This window comes from Pelodiscus sinensis, chromosome 1 (genome assembly GCF_049634645.1).
Source record: "Pelodiscus sinensis isolate JC-2024 chromosome 1, ASM4963464v1, whole genome shotgun sequence".
Lineage (NCBI taxonomy): Eukaryota > Metazoa > Chordata > Testudines > Trionychidae > Pelodiscus > Pelodiscus sinensis.
The window spans coordinates 182,961,155-182,981,970 of NC_134711.1; the positions used below are offsets into that span (position 1 = coordinate 182,961,155).

At 44.4% G+C, this 20,816-nt stretch overlaps 1 protein-coding gene across 8 annotated transcripts in view; it reads right to left on the reverse strand.

Moving 5' to 3' along the window:
- Positions 1-811: 811 nt before the first annotated feature.
- EPCIP (exosomal polycystin 1 interacting protein) overlaps positions 812-20,816 on the reverse strand; it is a 47,810-nt gene continuing 27,805 nt past the window's right edge. For 6 of the 8 annotated variants that reach the window (XM_075910948.1, XM_075910935.1, XM_075910930.1 and 3 more), the window contains one exon: positions 812-4,664. In XM_075910948.1, the coding sequence (XP_075767063.1) occupies positions 3,933-4,610 (678 nt within the window). In that variant the 5' untranslated portion in view covers positions 4,611-4,664 and the 3' untranslated portion in view covers positions 812-3,932. Of the gene's footprint in view, positions 4,665-7,409; positions 7,490-8,356; positions 9,213-20,816 lie in introns of those variants that run through there. The other 2 variants (XM_075910938.1, XM_006126041.4) reach the window with 2 other exon arrangements.

Sequence of the window (20,816 nt, forward strand, 5' to 3'; positions counted from 1 at the left end):
GTACCCCTAGCAGTTTATGTATTCTTTGGCAAGGGGGTCAGGTGCCAAGATAGTCTTGCAGCATCTTAGTCCCTATCTGTTTTTTTAAGATAGGGAAGTGTGTTCTGTCTACTACTCCACCACAGTTAGGGAACCCCAGCACAGCAAAGCCCTCCACTATACACTCCACATCCAGAGTCACTGCCCTTCACAGCAGAAGGGTATTGATTGCCTTGGCTACTTGAATCACAACAGCCCCCACTGTTGATTTCCCCACTCCTAATTGATTCCCAACTGACTGGTAACTGTCTGAGAGTGCAAGCTTTCACAGGGCAATTGCCACTCACTTCTCTACTGTCAGAGAGGGTCTCATTCTGGTGTTCTTGCACTTAGGGTAGGGGAAACAATTCATAAACTTCAGTGAAAGTGGCCTTACGCATGTGAAAGTTTTGCATCCACTGTTGAGTGTCCCACAGGTCTGTGCTTGTCTCTCAGCACCAGAACCAGTGTTCCACTGTGTCCAGAGGATTGAATGCCACCAGCATTCACCAGTTGTTCAACCTGAGTGCTTCACAGAAGAGTGTGTTCATGGCCTCCCAAGATTCCTCCTCATTCTGACAGACCTTGGGTATGCTCTGGATATACTCCAGCATAAGGCTCACTATGGTTAATATGGCTGCCATAATGCTTTGATGCTCAACAGGATCCACAATGGGTCCTATGCTTACACTGCTATGGTGTCTTCATGGATAACCAGGGTGAAAAAGGGTGTGAAAAGACTGTTTTCTGTTGCTTTTGAGCAGGGGGGGGGGGTGGCGGGAGGGAATGAAATGAGAGCATTATGGGACACTAATGATGTACCCAAAACTGCTTGCTGCACAGTTTCGGTCCTAGCGTGCACATAGCTCAGAATTCAAAGGGGTCAAGGAATTGTAGGATAGCTACTCACACTTCATCACTCTCGAAGTTCACAGTAGCCACCCTGTTGGGGACACGCTACTTTGAACTGCGTTGAAGTCTTGCAAACAGTGGGGATATGCACCTTTGCCATTACAAAATCAGTTCCTAAAAATCAACCTTAATGTATGTGATTTGACCTTATCTCTTGGTGCAGACAAGGCCTTACTTGCAGGAACAAGAACTAGAACTGAGTGGACTTGTAGGCTCTGAGGTTATACATTGTTTTGTTTTGGAGTGCAGTTATATAACAAAACTCTACATTTGTAAGTTGTATTTTTACAACGAAGAGATTGCACTACAGTATTTGTATGAGATTAACTGAAAAAATACTACTACTTTTATCTATTTACAGTGCAAATATTTGTAATAAAAAAGTTACAATATAAAGCAAGCAATGTACATTATCTATTCTGTGTTGTAATTGAAATCAATACATTTGAAAATATAGTACAATATCCAAAAATAGTCATAATAAATTTAAACTAATATTCTATTATTGTTTAACAGTGCAATTCAAACTGTAATTAATCAAGTTAATTTATTGGAGTTAATTGCGTGAGTTAACAGTGATTAATTTTCAGCCCTAGTAATAACCCTGTAGTGTTTTAGATGTCTGGACTACAGGTGTAAAATGTGTCCATGGACATTCAGTGTTATGTCCCTTTATTGTCTACACGTTGTTATTGTTGGATGTTATAAGGACAAGTTTAGAATGTCTAAGTTTGGTATAAAAAAATTAAAAAAACAACAAGTGGTCCTGTAGCACTTTAGAGACTAACAAAACATTTATATACTATCATGAGCTTTCATGGGTACAACCCACTTCTTCAGATGAGTGGAGCAAGAGACATTCTTCCCTAACAGTAAATACATGAAATGTCCTACACAAAAACTAAAAAAAAAAAAAAGCATCAGAAAAGCTATGTCTTCTGGATGGGCCAAACTCTGAGGTTCTTGCTCTGTTTTACTCAAGTTTTATACCCTAGCCTTACACGCTGTTGCAAGGGGAATTTGCCTGAATAATGACTGAGTTAAAAATTGGGTAAGGACTCATGATCCAGTCACGGGGAGAAGGGCAAATGGAGCTTTGGAGCCAAGGCTTTGTCTACGTTGCTGGCTTTGCCAGCAGAGCCTATGCAAATGAAGCGCAGATTAGCATTTTGCTGTACTTCATTTGCATAATGTATTCAAGCCATTTTTGTACAAGGGTTTTTTGCGCAAAAACAAGCCGTATGGACGGGGGGGGGTTGCACAAAAAAAACAATTCTTTTTTGCACAAAGACCTCTGGGAGTGGCATAAGGATCTTGCGCAAAACAGGGTTTTTACGCAACTCCACTCCCCCATCCACACTGCTGGTTTTTGTGCATAAAACACTTGTGCAAAAATGGCTTGAATAAATTATGCAAATGAAGCACTGCAAAATGATAATCCACACTTCATTTGCATAGGCTTTTTCTGTTTTGTTTTGTTCTACAATGTTTTGCTCAGCAACCCAGTACCGGCACCTGGCACTGGATACTTTTATTATATATGTAATATAATTAACCTAGTCTTATTGTGAAAACAGTATGTCACTGGCAATTCATCTTTGGTAACCCATAGAAGGGTCTACTGGAGCCAGCTTCATATGGGATTTCTGCATATGTGGAGACAACAGTATTACTTTCACTAATATGGAAGCCTGTCTATCTCCAAATTTTGTGTTACTTCAGCACCAAATTAAGACAACACTGACAATTAAACAGCCTTCGTAAGGAGTCAAAACTGCTCATTATTAAGGGCTACTTTTGAAAAGGGCTACGTTATTCCTCGTGAAATGAGGAGTACTGCCGTTGAAAGAAAAGCCACGTTCTTTTGATGTAATTTCGAACGAACGCAGCTGTAGTCTAGATGCAGGTGAAGTTTTTTTTTTAAAAAAAGGCTACTTTTTTTTAAAAAAAACCATGCAGTCTAGACACAGCCACGGATACAATTTATTTATGGTATTTCTAATAACTCACAAGCAAGAAACAAAAATTCACAGCCCTGCCATCTGTCCATGACTTATGCTATAAACATCCCTAACTAAATCTTAGCTGAGGGCCCTGGGAAAACTGCTGCTCTGAGAGAAGCTTGGGGGGAATTGCTGCTATTTTGAACTCCCCTGAGGGCTGCTCTGGGAGGCCCCGGTGGGCTGCTACTCTGGAAAGGAGGCTCTGTTGAATGGGCACTAGTTGCCGGGGGCTGCCAAGCAACATCTGTTTTATCCGGTCTTGGGGCTGCAGCCATGTCACTACTCCAGCCACCTGTAGGACTGCTGCGCAGTCAGTGCCTGGGGCAGCTGCACCAACTGCTGCTTAGGTGGTCCCCCACCCTCCATGATAATCATGGAGCCCTTACTCATCACACGCTATCCTAATGGTTTTCCAAGGCCAAAAATACCTGTATGGTGGGAGCTTTCAAACTACAGTTGAAGAAGGTCTATGATGTATTTTTCTTCAAAAAGGTAAGAGATCCAGTACATATAGTTAGACAAGCTCACTATTATTCATATTATACATTTTCCACATATTTACTACATCTAGAAGACTGTGTAAAAACACATTACAGATGGATTTTTATTATCAGGTAGTTCTGTACCCAAAGTTACACTGTCATGTTTTCATATACCCAATAAGGCTCATTTCATAGCAAAATTAATCAACATATGTCAATCTTTATCATACAATAATTAAGATATTTTGAAAACTTAGTTACCTCGTTTTTAAAATGGATTTTTTCAGATGCTCTGTTCTCTTAAAAAAAAAAAAAAAAGGTTATAGAATCACTTCTCTGTTCAAACTATTTTGAACTCCATGTTTTGTGAGTAGTGTCATTTTGAGTGTAGTATGCACTGATCCACACTTACTTTTCTTTCTGGGAAAACCAAACAGACTTGCATAAGTTCCATATCTCGTTCTATTGACAGGTTAACATGCTCCCTTACTTTGCTGTTGAAGTTGTTGAGCATGTCTCAGTAAATAAATGTTACAACATAGCTTTTGTTAGTAGTAGCTGAAAACATATCAGAATATGGCAGACTTGGAAAGCGGTCTGTAAAGCTGGAGACATTTTCCACACTATAGGACTTCAGTAAAGAATACCTGTTGAAAAGAGATGTATCCAAGACAGAAATATACAAAAACATTTGCCTGTCTTTCTGTATCATTTTCAGTTTGTCTCTCATTTCATTGTCACCGCTATTGTAGATTGTTAAATTTTGTTCTAGAAATTGGCCCTTAATTTCACTGTTTATTCGGAGTTTTCGCAATCCCAAAATGGCCAGATATTCTGTTGGTAGAGGAGTGGTGCCACAGAGTGAAAGCTTCAGGTAGTGCACCACTGTGAAGTTCAACAGCATTCCAAGCAGAGACGTATCTGTGAACCAAACTATTAGGTCACTGTGGTAGCTGGCTCTATGTATTGTATAAGGCAAGATGGTTTTGCAACTGCACATGAGGTTTGCCAAGCTGTAGTCACAGTCATGGATCTCAGCAGAACAGCTGCAGTTGCGAATTGTGTTTTCCTTGGTGAAAATCAGGGTGTTGTTCTTCTGACCTCTCACAGAACTGTTAAGACAGAAACCAAGAAAGCCGAAACCAAGAAAGCCGACCAAAAGGAAATAGTGCTTATGGCAGGATACTGGCACCATGTTTCCGAGCACCTTGTCTTCTTTTACTCAATGATTCTTATCACTTGCCATTACCTAATGAGAGTAAGAATAGTTTTATTATACCAGGGTCCACTTAATTGTTAATATTTTCTCCCACTTGTCGTCTGATTTGTGTATTCAGGGCTACACTGCGACTTTACAGTCTACCCTAAGTTAGGGAACAAGGTGGGTGAAGTAATATCTTTTTACTGGACCAATGTCTATTGGTGAGAGGGACAGGCTTTACAGCCACACAGAGAGCGTCATCAGGTCAGGGGAGACGCATAAACTGTACTGATTCCAGTGCAGGCCAAAGAACAAACTCTGATTCAATTGGAATTTCTTACCTACTGTGCCCTTCCACTGGGGGAAGAATAAATTGCTTCAGCCACTTATATAGAACAGCTTGCTTCCCTCTGTGTACTTGGCCAGCTACTCTGGCTGACAAGGGTGAGGGCAAAGACTGGACTCCCCCTATTACTTGCTCCTATCAGTCTCCCTCTTCACCCAGTGCTCTTGCTTGCTGCCAGGTATATTTAATGCCCCTGCCCTCCACTGTAGCTGCTCTAGCATTCTGATCAGGGAAGTACAAGAGGAGATGAATGTGAAAGGGAGGGCAGAGAAAGACTTTAAATTCTGCAGCAAGATTCAGGGGGACAATACACTATTAAGAATAGCAGTGCAGATCAGGAAGGTGAGAGCCATGTAAAGTATATACCCTATGGTTCTGGTGTGCCTCACTGTCTCCATTGCTTTTTATACCTATGTTAAGAAGGGCATGGAGTGCCTGTACTGTGTAGAAATCGGATTCAGACAGCACTCTACTACCAGGATGATGCGATTTCCTCCCACCCTAACCCACCCCACACACTTTTTCTTCTGAGTAAAACTAGAACCATGAACATAAGCATGGCCATACTGGGTCAGACCAAAGGTCCATCTATCCCAGTATCCTATGTGCCGGCAGTGGCCTCCACCAGATGCCCCAAAAGGAGGGACCACAACAGGTAATCCTTACATGATCTGTCCCCTGTCACCCACCTCCACAGAAACAGAGGCTAGGGACACCATTCCTACCCATCCTGGCTAATAGCCATGGATGGACCTAACCTCCAGGAATCTATTTAGCTCTTTTGAACCCTGTTAAAGTTCTAGCCTTCACCACATCCTCTGGCAAGGAGTTCCAGAGGTTGACGGTGCGCTGAGTGAAGAAAAACTTCCTTTTGTTTGTTTCAAACCTGCCGCCTATTAATTTCATTTGGTGACCCTAGTTCTTATATTGTGGGAATAAGTAAATCACTTTTCTTTATTCACCTTTTCCACACCAGTCATGGTTTTATAGACCTCTATCATCTCCCCGCTTAGTCTCCTCTCTTCTAAGCTGAAAGTCCAAGTCTTTTTAATCTCTTTTCATATGGGACCCATCCCAAACCCCTAATCATTTTTGTTGCCCTTTTCTGAATGAAGATTTTATTAACACAAAACACTCATTCATTTCATAAGCATAATTATTCTTCAGACTAACAGTCATTCACTGTCCAAAATGAAGAGCTTGCAATTTTGTACCGTGAGTAAAACACAAGAACACAATAATCAACTCCTCTGATCTGCTAACTGGCTAGTCCCATCACTCTTTATACTTGGTCTTAGATACTTATGCACTTTTACCAACGTATTTGTTTTTTCAGCAGCTAATCTATTGCATGGTTTATATTTAATCAGTCAAAATATGCTAAACACACACTTGGTTGGCACTAGGCTGTAGTGGCCACGAGGGTGTAGGTTTTTTTAAAAAAAAGACAATTCTGAATTCAACTAATTTTACTTACATAATTTTTCATAGTTATGATCAACCAAGTGTGAAAATTTATTTCCTGAAAATAAATGTTGAGCAGAAGATGAACGGAGATTGCTGTTGAATGAACCTCAAGCTGAAGAGTTGTTAAAGAGCCTGATTCAGATACTTAAATGATCATGACATCTATGTTTTCTTAACACCATGAAAAATGTTTCACTTTAAGTATAATTTAGTTAAAGTTCTGCTCTTCTATTTCAATAGTGTTTCAGCTGCACCTTTAATCTAGAAGAACTTGAAAAACTGACTTTCTGCACCTTTTGAAATGGGTGTGAATCCTGTCTTACTACTTACCAAGGTTTATATTTTGTTTCAGAACAATTATCTTTTTTCATCACTTCAGAGCATACTATAACTTGTTTCCTACATTCCCTTCAAATTTAAACAGGTAGAACCAGCTAAGTTTATAATGATGTTTGATAATCAGTAACACTAAGTATATGTTTGCAGTATTTATCTGCAGCTTTCACATTTATTGTGTTAAAACCACACAGTAAACTCAACACTGAAGACACAAGACAGAAAAATAAGATGAGCTCATTAGCATTATTTGGAATCTTGGTTTGCTGGCCTTCCAGAAACTTTCTCGTTGTATTAAACCAAACCTCCCCCGCTTCTGTAATAGTTCACATTTTAGCTGCGCCTCTCTCTCCTGTGTCCAAAGTCAGGTGATTCCACTCCTTAGTTATGACCCTCTGTGCAGTTGCCATTGACTTTATCCATTCTCTTTCTCCTCCTAGTTTCTATTCAGTTCTATAATTGTATTACTTTCTTGTAATTAGCATAACAAAGTTCTTTGTTTTATCATTTTCCTTTTAACTTTTTAGGGCCAGAATCAATGGTATATTCTTCCTCCTTTACACTACTCAGCAAAGCAAAGCAGCTTAATAAAATTCATGTGTGTACAGACAATGTGGTAGATTCTCCATTCTGCTCAAACTCACCTTGGATACAGTAGATGGGGGATACCTTGATCTTCAGCCACCTAGCCCCATGCACAATGGTACCAGATCCTGAATGGAGCCTTTGATACCGTAGTATAAATAAATAATAAATGCTACAGTACTAATACTAACTACTAGTACTACTAAATAATATCCTGCCTCAAGATGAGAGAGAAGATACACAGGTGGGGATATATTTTTATTTAGGTCTAATTAAGTTGAAATCTTTCACAGCAGGCGAAATTAGGATGAAATTTTGCACAAGTGTGCAGTTCCCACTGATGCCACCAAGAATCTTACATGAATCAGAGGGAAGAATTAAGTCCTTAGAATGTCCAGATGTTCTTTCAGCTCTAGAATACACGTTCAGTGCATTTAAAAGCCAAGAACAAGAAACTAATAGTAATAATTTATAATTTATAATTAATGAATATTCACAGGATACTAATCTAATCCTGATTTCATTAAAGAATAGAGCCTTTTAATAGACAAACATTTGTGTAGCCCCCTATTAGCAGAATACTTTAAAATGCATTTAGTCGATTGTTAGATTACTCTTGTGTTAGCAGTCTGTGATTGATCTTTAAAGGACAGATCTCTGCTAAACTAACCTGTTTTGAATCTTGATATTCTGAGTTCATTCTCTTTCCTGACAACCCAACAAAGAGTACTGCTGTTCTAGGATATATTGAAAATTACTATTATAAGCATCATTGCATTTTGATAGACTGGCTTCATTGTCCTCTCAATTGCATTCCAAATTTATAGCTTACAAAAGATGTACATTTCAGCTCATTTATTTCTTTGCAGTTTGATCACACACCAATATATTCATGGAAATCATGGTGGCTGGCCCCAGGGTTTACACGTCCATGAAAAGAGGAAGATGAATCTTCTAGATCAAATTTAAATAAGCTCATTACAAGGTGATTTAATTTCATACTCACCATTAGAAAAACATGTTTCGCTTGTATTCAGGATACAGGCAGCTTCTTGTTGAAATTAAATATTTAATCCAAATTCCACTGCGTTATCTCTGACAGCATTCCAGAAATGCCACCTGAACATTTCGTTAATGTTAAACTTCAAAGGTCAAGTTTAACCATGCTGTAACTCCCCTGATGTTATACAGTTACACAAGCAATGAAGCTTGCCTCAAACATCTAAGGATCCAATCATGCATTACAAAGAGAGTTCTACTTCCATAGCTTCACATTGTTTATTTTTACTTGGTTTAAAGCTATGATAAAATCAGAACATTTACAGCATGGCTATTGTGTCATAAATGCACGATATTCTATTCACACATTGCCAAGAACAATCTGGATTGATCTGTTTTAAAGATAGTATTTTGCAAGCAAAATTCATAGATAAAGATAGCAATATGAGTTTAATTTATATTAATTGAAGTACTATTTGAGCCTGCGGCTAAGCCATTTCTCCTGAATCACAAACTCCAACTGAAGTGCCAGTGTGAACAGTGCTTTATCATCAGGAGCACTCTACTGCTGACAAAGTGAACAACGTTCATTGGGGGGGTGGAAGTATTTTGTTGGCAAAAGAGCCGACAAATGGAGGCTACACTGTCCAACTTCTAGCGACACGGCTGTGTCTTGCCCTCTCTGCTGCCTCTGCCATGCTAAAAGCTGTCTAGCATAGATGAAGCTTAAGTAAAGGGCTGCATCTACACTACCACCTTTGCCTATAAAACTTACGTTGCTCAGAGATGTGAATATTTCACCCCAAGCAACAGAAGTTACACCGCCATAAGCGCCAGCATGCAGTCAAAACAACGAGGAGTCTTGTGGCATCTTAAAGACAGAGGGTATGTCTACACTACCCCGCTAGTTCGAACTAGCGGGGTAATGTAGGCATACCGCACTTGCAAAGGAAGCCCGGGATTTGAATTTCCCGGGCTTCATTTGCATAAACCAAGCGCCGCCATTTTTAAATCCCGGCTGGTTCGAACCCCGTGCCGCGCGGCTACACGCGGCACGAACTAGGTAGTTCGAACTAGGCTTCCTAGTTCGAACTACCGTTACTCCTCGTGGAATGAGGAGTAACGGTAGTTCGAACTAGGAAGCCTAGTTCGAACTACCTAGTTCGTGCCACGTGTAGCCACACGGCACGGGGTTCGAACCAGCCGGGATTTTAAAATGGCGGCGCCCGGCTTATGCAAATGAAGCCCGGGAAATTCAAATCCCGGGCTTCATTTGCAAGTGCGGTATGCCTACATTACCCCGCTAGTTCGAACTAGCGGGGTAGTGTAGACATACCCTGACAGATTTATTTGGGCATAAGCTTTCATGTGTAAAAAACACATTGTCAGATTAACCTAGCCATGCTCCAAGCGTTTTTAGCTATTCCCTCATGGAGGTGATTTACATAGAGTGCTGTGCTGTGGCCACACTTTCAGTTTAAAGCAGCAGCGCTTTAAACTTTTAAGTGTAGACAAAGCCTAAGAGTTTTCCTGCAAAGCAGTAAGACTTTGAGATTGAAATAGTTTTCTGCAATTCCATGTCAGATGTACCTTCAGGCTAGTGGTAGAATTTTAAAAGGGGTTAGTTCTGAATGTCCCTTTCCGAAACTTCATGGCTTTTAAAAGCTCTCTAAAAATTAATCCAAACTAAAAAGTCTACATTGGCACTTAATAGCTCTGTAACTTTCTGGCTCAAGGGTATTAAAAACACCCTCTCCCTGAGTGCAGGAAATTACAGTGCTGTACAGCACCTGTGTGAACTAGGTTATTGTGCTGGGATCCCAGCGTGGACAGACACTTTCCTTGCCTGCTTGTCCGAGGGACAAGGGTGGTGGGGGTGGGAAGCATGGCCCCCTAGGCACCTTGGGGCCCCTGTGGGGCAGGGCCCGCTGTGCAGGTCACACATGGCCTTGCTCCTGGGACATCACCTGTGGCCCGAGGACTGTTGCTTGCAGCTCACAGAAGAGGGCACGGCCTCAGGAACAGTGTCTGTATGGATGACTGATCACTTCTCCCTCTATTCTCCACAGCTGGACCAGCTATTGTTGAGGAGTGATCACCGCCAGCCGAGGCAGTCACCTGACTCCAGGAGAGCCACAAGCGCTAGAAGGTCCACAAGGACCTGATGAGCCAGCATGTGGTCATCCTCCAGGACATGCAACAGGCCCTGGCCCAGAAGGTGCAGGAGGACGCTCAGTGGTGGACCCAAATGTGGGCTTAGCTGGTGCAGCAGGGCAAAACATGTGTGCCATGAGATGGCACATCCGGCTCCTGTCCCTGCTCTTGCCCTCTCTGCTGCCTCTGCCAAGCCTATGCCCCCTTCCCCTGCCATGCCTGACCCTGCTCCATCCCCCCACTTGTCTGCCCCATTGTCCCAGGCCTCACCCATCCCCGAGGTCGCTGAGGTCCCTGGACCCAAGGCACACCACGCGCTACTCCCAGCCCTGAGCCCAGCTCCTCACCTGCCCCTATCCAGGGTCTGAGCCTCCTCAGTTATTTTTATTGTGAAAAACATACAAAGTTCTTGGTTTTCAACACTAAACTGGTGTTTTTATTGACTCTACAAGGAAGGGGGGGGGGGAAGGGAGAGGCTGTGGTGGGAAAGGCATAGGAGGGCAAGGCATAGACCTCTAGGGGGAGGCCCTGGGAACAGTTAATGGGGTCCTTAAGAAAAAAAACTCTCCCTCAAGGTGGATGTGCACCCCCACCTGATGGGCCTGACAGATGGCAGCTGTGCGTGGCTGATCCAAGGCCATTCCCTACCAGCCAGCCTCTGCCCCCCCACCCAGGTAGGAAGGCCTCCTTCTTCCTCTCCACAATGTTGTGGAGAATACAACAGGCCAAGATCACCTTGGGAATGTTGTGCTTCCCCACATTGAGGTGAGTCAGGAGGCACCTGAACCGCGCCTTCAGGCACCTAAAGGCGCATTACACCTGGATATGGGCCCTGCTTGGTTGGGCATTGAATTGGTCCCTGCTGGGGTGCAGGTGGCTGGTGTACATCTTCACCAGCCACAACATGAGGGGGTAGGTCGTGTCCCCCACAATGCACAGTGGCATCTGCATGTCCTCAACCCGACAGTCACTGTGGGGGAAGAATGTGCCAGCCTCCAGCTTCTGGTAGAGGCTGGAATTCCTGAAAATGCAGGAGTTGTGTGTACTGCCCGACCACCCAACAAAAATGTCCGTGAACTGTCCATGGTTGTTAACCAGGGCCTGCAGTACCATCGAGAAATAGCTCTTCCTGTCAGTGTACGGGGCAGCTTAATGATGTGGTGCGCGGATTGGGATGTGGGTTTCATCAATGGCTCTCCCACAGTTCAGGAACCCCAGGGTGGCAAATCCTGTGACGATTACGTCCAGGTCTCCCAGGCAGATGATCCTGCTCAGCAGGATGGAGTTGATTCGCTTCACAGCCTGCATACAAAACAGAGATGAGAGGGAGTACCTGGGCCCTTGGGAGATGCCCAATACGCCTCTCTTCCCCTCAAACACAGGGACTGCAGCCCAACAGTGCCTTACCTCCATGAGGAGGGCCCAGATGTGGACTTTCCCACACTGAACTGGTTGCCCACCGACTGGCAGTTGTCTGGGCTGGTGATCTTCCATATGGCGATGGCAACCTACTTCTCCAGAGGGATGGTGGGTCGTATCTGGGTGTCCTGTTGTCGGAGGGCAGGGGCGAGCCAGGCACACAGCTCCATGAAGGTCACCTTCCTCATACGGAAGTTATGGAATCACTGCTGGTCATCCCACTGCTCCATGACCAGTTGTAACTGGTGTCCAGCCTCCGAAAACATCTCCCTACAGTGGGGTGCAGTTGGAAGGGCCTTACTCCCGCACGCAGGGAGAGGGTCTCAATGATGAGCTCCGTGTCGAGCTCGTGCAGGGGCATGAAGGCAGCCTGCACAAACCGTTACAGAGACTGCAGCATGGCAATGTGGGGCCATCACATGCCCAGAGGCAGCTCCAGCTCCATGGCAAGGAGTATGCTATGGAGTCCAAAAGCTGGGCAACCAGGGCACACATTGCAAATGCTTTGCTGTCCCTCGGGGAGGTTGGCAAGCACACAGCAGAAGCTGAGAAACGGCTGTCCAGGGGGATCCCTTTAAGCATGCATCTCAGCTAGCCTTATGCAACAGCACCCGGATACAACTGCTGACTTAATGCCCTGCCTGAACTGGTTCTGGGTAGCCTTAAATGTGAGATATCCACACTGAATGGAAGCTGTTATCTTTCGAAAAAGCACATTGCTTTTTTTGTTGAGCTTTTTGTATCTAGATGCTCTCTTTTGAAATAAGATTTTCCAGAAGATCTCTTCCAAAAAAGCTTATTCCGAAAGAAGCTTGCAGTCTAGACATAGCCTAAGTCCTTTTCTGGTTTTTCCCTTATGTTTCTGATGTCTCTTTCAGCATCTCTTTCAATAAGTTCCCTTTCTTCCTTCTCTTGCTGTCTGTAGGGAGACTCAGGACTCTTCCCAATTCTCACCCTGTCTCTGGTCAATTTCATTAGTGAGCATCATCATCTCTAGGATAATTACTTGCAAAACTCTTTCTGACCAGCCTCTTTCCTATTCAGTCTAATTTCTGCTCTTTCCCCATACTATGTCACCAGCTGAAATTTAACACAACCAAAATAAAACTCCTTATGGATCCTCCTAAATCTTTTCAATCAATGCTGACAGCACCACCATCTTTCCCATCAGTCAAACCCGTGATTTGGGGTACTTTTGACTCCTCCCTCTCCCAGGTTACATATATCCAGGCCATATCCAAATCCATTTCTTCCTCCTCAACATCTGTTCTTTTCCTTTCATCCCCAAGTCTTCTTTTCACAGCCAAATCTTTTATTCATGCCCTCATTATAAGTGCACTTTGGCTACTTCAGTATCCTCTTGTTTAGGCTCTTAACCATCCTCATTGTCCTTTTCCCAGAGCATTTTTCTGCATTATAATAGTGTCCGGAGAGGCCTTAACCAAATAGAGATCTATTAGATCACGGTGCAAATGCATGGCAAGAGACTGTCCCTCTGCCAGATGAGCTTATAGTCTAAAATGGACAAGACAGACAAAGAGTGGGAGAGGGGTCCAAGTAAGTACATCATTTGCACTAGGTGTTGGAGGCAGGATTTTAGCTTTTGTGAACGTAAAAGCCATTTCCTATCTTCCAAATATGCCACTCCACATTGCTTCCATATACCCAAAGATTTGAATCCTAGTTGCTATTTTTATTCTTCATTTAATTTTTTTCTCCATGACAGTAGGGAGTTGATCTGAGGTTCTCCTCCCATTCCTAAGGGGGCCCATATTATGAGATGGGATTATGACGGGTGGGACAAAGGTAGTTAAATGCTAACTCTCATGAGGATTAAGTACCTAAAAACTTTGACTTCCCAGGCTAGCAGTATTAGAAGAAATTCCAGAGCATTTCAGTATTACTTTCCTCAGGGCTAGACAGTTTTGCCGAACAACAGGGGTTCATCCACATTTGGTGTTAGAGTCTTCACCGTGCGTTAGACTGGTACCTGGCCACACTCCCTGTTCCTGCCCTTCGTGTGTGTTGGGTGTTTTCTGTTTTTTCTTGTTCTTTTCATTTGTTGTATGTTTTCTGTTGCCTCTTTCAGTAACTGTCACAGCCTAAGCCAGTCCCCCTCGCTGGATGGATTTCAGTCTGTTGGGATTGGATCCAGCCATCGAATCACATGTAGCTGTAAGGCCCCTAGGTCTGGGTTTTGGCTGAGTTCCAAGCTCTAGGTCTCTCAGATGCACTCCCAAGTGCAGACTTCATATCTGACACCCTTTCTTGGACCGTGGAATGCCTCAGTCTGCCCACCTAGAGTACAGAACAAGTACTACAGTCCTCCCAAGACTGCTTAGACACTTACCCCTTAGAGAAGCAGCTCCTCATCCCCACTAGGTCCCAGCCTCTCAGGGCCCACTCTCCTCAGGTTCTGCCCTCATGCTGACACTTCTCCCTGGGCCCCTGCCTTTGCACTGCTCTCTCCCCATTAAAGAATGGAGATTTTTTTTTTCCTTTTTTGGAATTCAACTTTGCTAGGTGTTGACAGCTCACATCACATCTTCCCAGATGACCAAGGTGGTGCCACACAGCAAACACTCTCCTTCTTGGAGCACATCTGAATTGTTGGATCTGCTGGTTCAGAGAGAAGAGACAGGTGTGCAGTCTCCACTTTGCTGCAGTCATAAGTACTTCAATTCTAGGGTCAGATTTCTCGTGGTATGTTAGAGAAGAGTTCTGAACAGGACATGTGTCAGTGCTGGGGGAAGATAAAGGAACTGAAACAGGTGTACCAGAAAGCAAGGAAGTCAAACAGTTGCTCTGGTGCTGTGCCAAAGACCTTGTGCTTTAATAAGGAGCTGGACATCATCCTTTGTGCCATCCTTCACACCTCCACTGCCAAGAGCTCTGTGAATACTTCATGGGGGCTGGAGAGAGTGGCCAGCGGCCTCAATCCAGAAGATGAAGTAGTGGAAGAGGAAGTGGAATTGGAGGAGGTGGAGGAACAGGAAACAGGGTCATCCAGCACTGTGGGAAGCCAAGACCTCTTCTCAACCCAGAAAGTTCAAGCCAATCTGAGCAATCTCTCTCTGTCACTCATGTTACAGGAGAGGGAAGCTCCGATAAGTGCATGATCTGAGTGAATACTGCTTGGTTACATGAAGCAGAGCTGTCCTTTGCTTTGTTATATACTAGAAGTGGTTGAAGGGATTGAAATATACACGACTTGCAGCGTTTGCAGCTGCAACACAGCTATGCAAGAGGGGCCTTGCCGAACAGTGTGTTAATGCATACTAGATTTTACAGGAATCCGCCAGAGAGATCCCTAGGAAACTTTTCTTGAGACGCTTGGCAATCCTTTTCTGGAGGTTCCTTGACAGAGCTGCTGTGTTTCTTTCCCAATTGTAGGAAACTTTCCTGTGCCTATCAGACCTAGATCCATTTCAGTCTGGCTTCAGACCTGGTTTTGGAACAGAAACTGCCTTGGTCACCCTGGTAGATGACCTATGCCGGGAGATAGACGGGGGAGTCCCTGTTGATTCTCTTGGACCTCTCAGCAACTTTTGATACGATCAACCATGGTATCCTTCTGGCAGAGTTGTGTTTCAGAGGCACTGTTTTGCAGTGGTTCCAGTCTTACCTGTCGGGACGCTTTCAAAAAGTGGAGCTAGGAGGCTGCTGCTCAACCTCGTGATGACTGTGCTATGGGGTCCCACAAAGTTACATCTCGTATGCTATACTGTTTAGCATCTACATGAAACCATTGGGAGATGTTGGAAGGAGATTTGGAGGATGGTGCCATCGGTATGCAGATAACACCCAATTCTATTTCTCTGTGACATTGGATCCAGTTGTGGCAGCGAATGATCTGAACCGTGTCTGGAGGCAGAGATGGACTGGATGAGGTCAAATAAGCTGAAGTTGAATCCAGATAACATCAAGGGCCTGTGGATCAGGAAGCCATCTGACCTGGAATGTGATGTGTTACTTGTTCAGGGGGTCACACTTCCCCTGAAGGAACAGGTACGCAGCTTGGGAAAACTCCTGGACTCTTTTCTAACACTTGAGAACCAGATTTACTCAGTGGCCAGGAGAGCTTTTGGGCAGCTTCGGCTGTTACACCAGCTGTGACCCTTCCTAAATAAGAATGACTTGGCTACGATTCATGCTCTTGTCACATCCTGATTGGACTACTGCAATGTGCTCTACATTGGGCTGCCTTTGAAGAGTCTTTGGAAACTTCAAATGGTCCAGAATGCAGCTGCTCGAGTTCTAACATTCATTGTACAGAGCACGTTATGCCAGTGCTCCAGCAGCTGCACTGGCTTCTGGTATGTTTCCGGACACAATTCAAGGTCCTGGTTGTGACCTATAAAGCCCTAAACAGTTTGGGATAGGTGTATTGGAAAGACCATCTTCTCCTATATGAACCTGGAGATTGAAGTCAGCTGGGGAGGCTCTGCTCCATGTTCCTCCACTTATGGAGATGAGGCTGACATCTACACAGAGCAGGGCCTTCTCAGTTTTTGCTCCCAGGCTATGGAATTCCCTCTCCTGGGACATTCGCCTGGTGCCAATGCTGCCATTGTTTCAGTGCCAGGCTAAAGCCACCCTTTTTACCCATGCTTTTATTGATGCTTGAGTGTGTGTGTGTGTGTGTGTGTGTGTGTGTGTGTGTGTGTGTGTGTGTGTCAGGTACCCCTCCTCTTGAGGTGTCTTACCTGTTTGCAGTCATGAATTCCAAAATGGGTTGAATTTATGCAAATGTATAAGATTATGTACCCCTTGGGGTCTTGTATTTTACTTACATTAACAAAGCATGGCAGAATGTTTTATAGAAAGACATATTACTGGTGCTCAAAATGGTGCCTCAACATCCCCCTCATTCAAATAGTCTCCCCTTGAATTCCTCTAATAGTCCGGGTAAGTAGCTGCTCAAAATCAGCCACCAGACAATTCACTTACTATGCTCTACCCTCAGGAAACTTTTCACATTTAGGCTCAGAAATATTATGCAGCAGACAGCAGGTTGCTATGACCATGAGAATATTTTCCTCATTTAGCTCTAACCTGCCATCAAGGCAGTGCTAGCAATATTTTAATCTGCCAAATGCACATTCAATGATCATTCTGCATCTGCTCAGACTATTGGTGAAGCACTCCTTGCTGCTGTCCAGGTTTCCTTTGTAAGACTTTATGAACCAGGAAAATAAGGGGCTGGGTCTCCCAGGATTATGATGGGCATTTCAGCATCCCTGAATGAAATCTTTTGGTCTGGAAAGAAAGTCCCTGTTTACAGCTTTCTGTACAGGCCAGTGTTGTTGAAGATGTTTGTGCCATGTACCTTCCCAGACCACCTTGCACTGACATTAGTGAAAAAAAATCCTTGTGATCCACAAGCACCTGTTAGACCATAGAGAAGGACTTCATTTTCTGTGCTCCATCACAAGCTAGTCCAGAGCCACGGTGTCCAATACACTAGCCATTAGCCACATGTGGCTATTTGGTTGTGTGACAGGGCAGACAAGCCCCGCACTGAAGGGCAGAGGGCAGACCAGGCCCAGCTGGCAGAAGAGGCCCTGCCCATCCAGCCCTTCTGGGCATACTCTCAGCAAAGTCCAGGTATAAGAGCAGAGAGAGCCCTGCATGAGGGAGGGCAGGAGGAGGGTGGAAGGGAGCAGGCAGCAACCCCAATGTTACTGCAGCAGCTGAGGCCAGAGACAGAGCCCTCAATGGACCCCAGGAGTAAAGCCTGCAGCCAACCCCTGCCTGAGCAACCAGAGTGCCCGCAACCCCGGCAGCAGCCCCAGCAAGTACTGACTCCGCGGAAAATAGACCCCAGGGGAACAGGGTGTGGCAGGCAGCAGCCCAGGGCAGAGAACTGAGAGCGCCTTGGTGTGTAGTGGCTGGATGCCCCGCCGAGCGGGCAGGAGCCATAGTCTCTGCTTAAAGGGCCCTGGACTGGGACCCTGTGGAGAGGGTGGGCCTGGGTCCCCCTACCACCCATTTCCCTACCCTGGACAATCAACCCCTGACCCAGGAGAGGCTTCTCTGGGCGGCTAGGCCTCAAAAGCCGAATGGGGCACTGACTTCAGGACTAGGCTGCTAGAGCCGCATTTCCCCTAGTAGAGGGGCATGGACTTGGGGGCGCAGTCAAAGGAGGGGAGGAAGAGCCCCTCAATATGCCGGTTGAATGTGGCTAGTTTGCTATAGCAGTAGCCACTATGGGCATGTCTACACAGCAAGCCCGTTATTTTGAAATTATTTTGAAATAACGGGCTTCTTACTTTGATTTCTTTAACCGCCATTTCACAATGAGTAAGAGAAGTCAAAGGAAGAGTGTTCTTCCTTCAACTTTCCGCTGTGTAGACAGTGCCACAAGCTGAGTTAAGGTACTTTGACTTCAGCTATGCAATTAATGTAGTTGAAGTTATGTAGCTTAATTCGACTTTAGCCCGCAGTGTAGACATAGTGGCTACTGCTTCAGAACTGGTTGGATACCATAGGTCCAGAGCCAAAATGGGATATCTGTGACATCTGTTGCCCTGCCACAGTTAGGGAATCCTATTAGGGAAGCCATTCCGAATTTCACAAACATTTCCAAGAGTCATAGTTGTTCATAGCTGGATATGATTAGTGGTCCTATACACTTGCATAAATTCAACCCATTTTGGAATTCATGACTGCAAACTGATTCATGACTGACCGGTAGTAGTCTGGAATTGCTAACTTCCACACATCAGTCACCACATGTTTAACACTGTAAATGCAGCTGTCATTTTGGTGTCCTTGTACTGCAATGCTGGTGCAAGTTTTACGCACAGTTCCAAGAAAGAGGCTTTGCCCATCTAAAAGTTCTGCAGCCACTGATCATCATCCCAGACCTCTATAATGATGTGATCCCACCACTCAGTGCTTGTTTACCCAACCTAACATCAATGGTGTGCAGATGCTCCAGGAATGTTAAAAATAATCTGGCCCTGTTTCTGTCCATGGCACACAACAGGGCAGACACCATAAATTCACATTCATATTTGAATACAAAAACATAAGAATGGCCATCCTGGTCAGACCAAAGGTCCCTCTAACCCAGTGTCCTGTCTTCCAACAGCGGCCAATGCCAGTGCCCCAGAGGGTATGAACACAACAGGCAATCATCAAATGATCCATCCCCTGTTGCTCATTCCCAGCTTCTGACAAACAGGCTAGGGATACTATTCCTATCCATCCTGGCTATTAGCCATTCAGGGATCTATCCTCCATTAATTTATCTAGCTCTGTTTTGAACCCTGTTATAGTCTTGGCCTTCACAACATCCTCTGGCAAGGAGTTCTACAGGTTGACTGTGCATTGTGTGAAGAAATACTCCCTGGTGTTTGTTTTGTCGAAGTTCATGATATATTACATGATCAGCCACAATGTGTTCACAACACTGACCACAACAGTAGAAAGCAGTGCAGAAGCCAAGCTTTCAGGCAGAGATGGCAGGCAGAGTAAAGAGGAGTAGTTAAAAATGGCCCAAAATGTAGTCAGAAGACCATGGAATGATGAGATGGAAAAGACTGCATCGTGAACATTGAGCCCTCAGCCATAATGCATTGTGATCCTCTCTGCCTTCTCACATCTCCTAGCAGCAGAAGGGGATGAAGTGTACAGTGAAATAGCTGCCCGTAGCACACTGCTCTCACCGTCAATGCCAGAGGACCAACTATTAATGCGCTCCACCAACAGAAGGGGCATTATAAACATTGACAAGAGATGTAATGATAGCAGTATATAATCGCTGGTGTTACTTGCATTAACTTAACTCTGTAATGTACATGTAGCCTCAGATATAATCTGTCCACTAGATGTCATGCCGCTGCTACAAAATGGATGCTGTAATCTATAATGAAGATCACAGTCACCAATGGCAAGCCTAAAACAATAAGGAATAATCTGACACAGGCATATCCTCAAATGTTCAGTGACCACCTCATTCTTGTCCTTCCCCAGAAGCTCAACTTCCCCTTTCAACTTTCACACATGTTGCTCAGGCTGGAGATGGGGATTTCCACTGCTAGTTGTGAGAGACCAAGCTGTAATACCCCCATGGCAGAGTTCAGTCTCACAGGAAATTTGAAGTCTGGGCCTGCAGACTGCCGTTTGATCATGCAGCCATGTACATAGTATACCCTGGCAGCCCAGTGCATTTGGGGCTGCCATAGGAAGGATGGAAAATGAATGACCTTCAAGGTTCCCTCCTTTGCTTTACCTGCAGCAGGAGAACATTTACAGTGAGGAAGAGTGGATCTGGGGTCGTGCAACTTTCCCAGCTCCAATTTTCCTTTTCTGTACTCTGTTTAGGAGGCACAAAGCTCAGATTCTTCCTGCTCTACACATAAGAATGCTGGGCCAAAACAATGTTCCATCTATTCCAGTGTCATGTCTTCGGACCATGGCCTATGTCAGGTACTTCAGAAGGAATGAACAGAACAGGCAATTATTGAGTAATCCATCCCTTGTTGTCCCACCTTATGGCAATCAGAGTCTAGGGATACTCAAGAATATGAGGTTGCATCCCTGACCACCCTGACTAATAGCCATTTGGGGACCTATCCTCCATGAATTTATCTAGTGGTTTGGGGTTGGGGGGGGTGTTTTGTTTTTTTGTTAATCCGGTTTTAGTGTTGGCCTTCATGGCATCCCTGGCAATGAGTTCTACAGGTTGACTGCACTGTGTGATGAAGTAGTTCTTATGTTTGTTTTAAATCTGTCGCCTATTGATTTCATTTGGTGACCCCTCCTTGTGTTATGTGAAGCAGCAAAAAACATTTTAAATCACTTTCTCCACACCAGTTATGATTTTATACATCTATCATATCCCCCCTTAGTTGTCTTTTTCAAGATGAAAAATCCCAGTCTTTTTA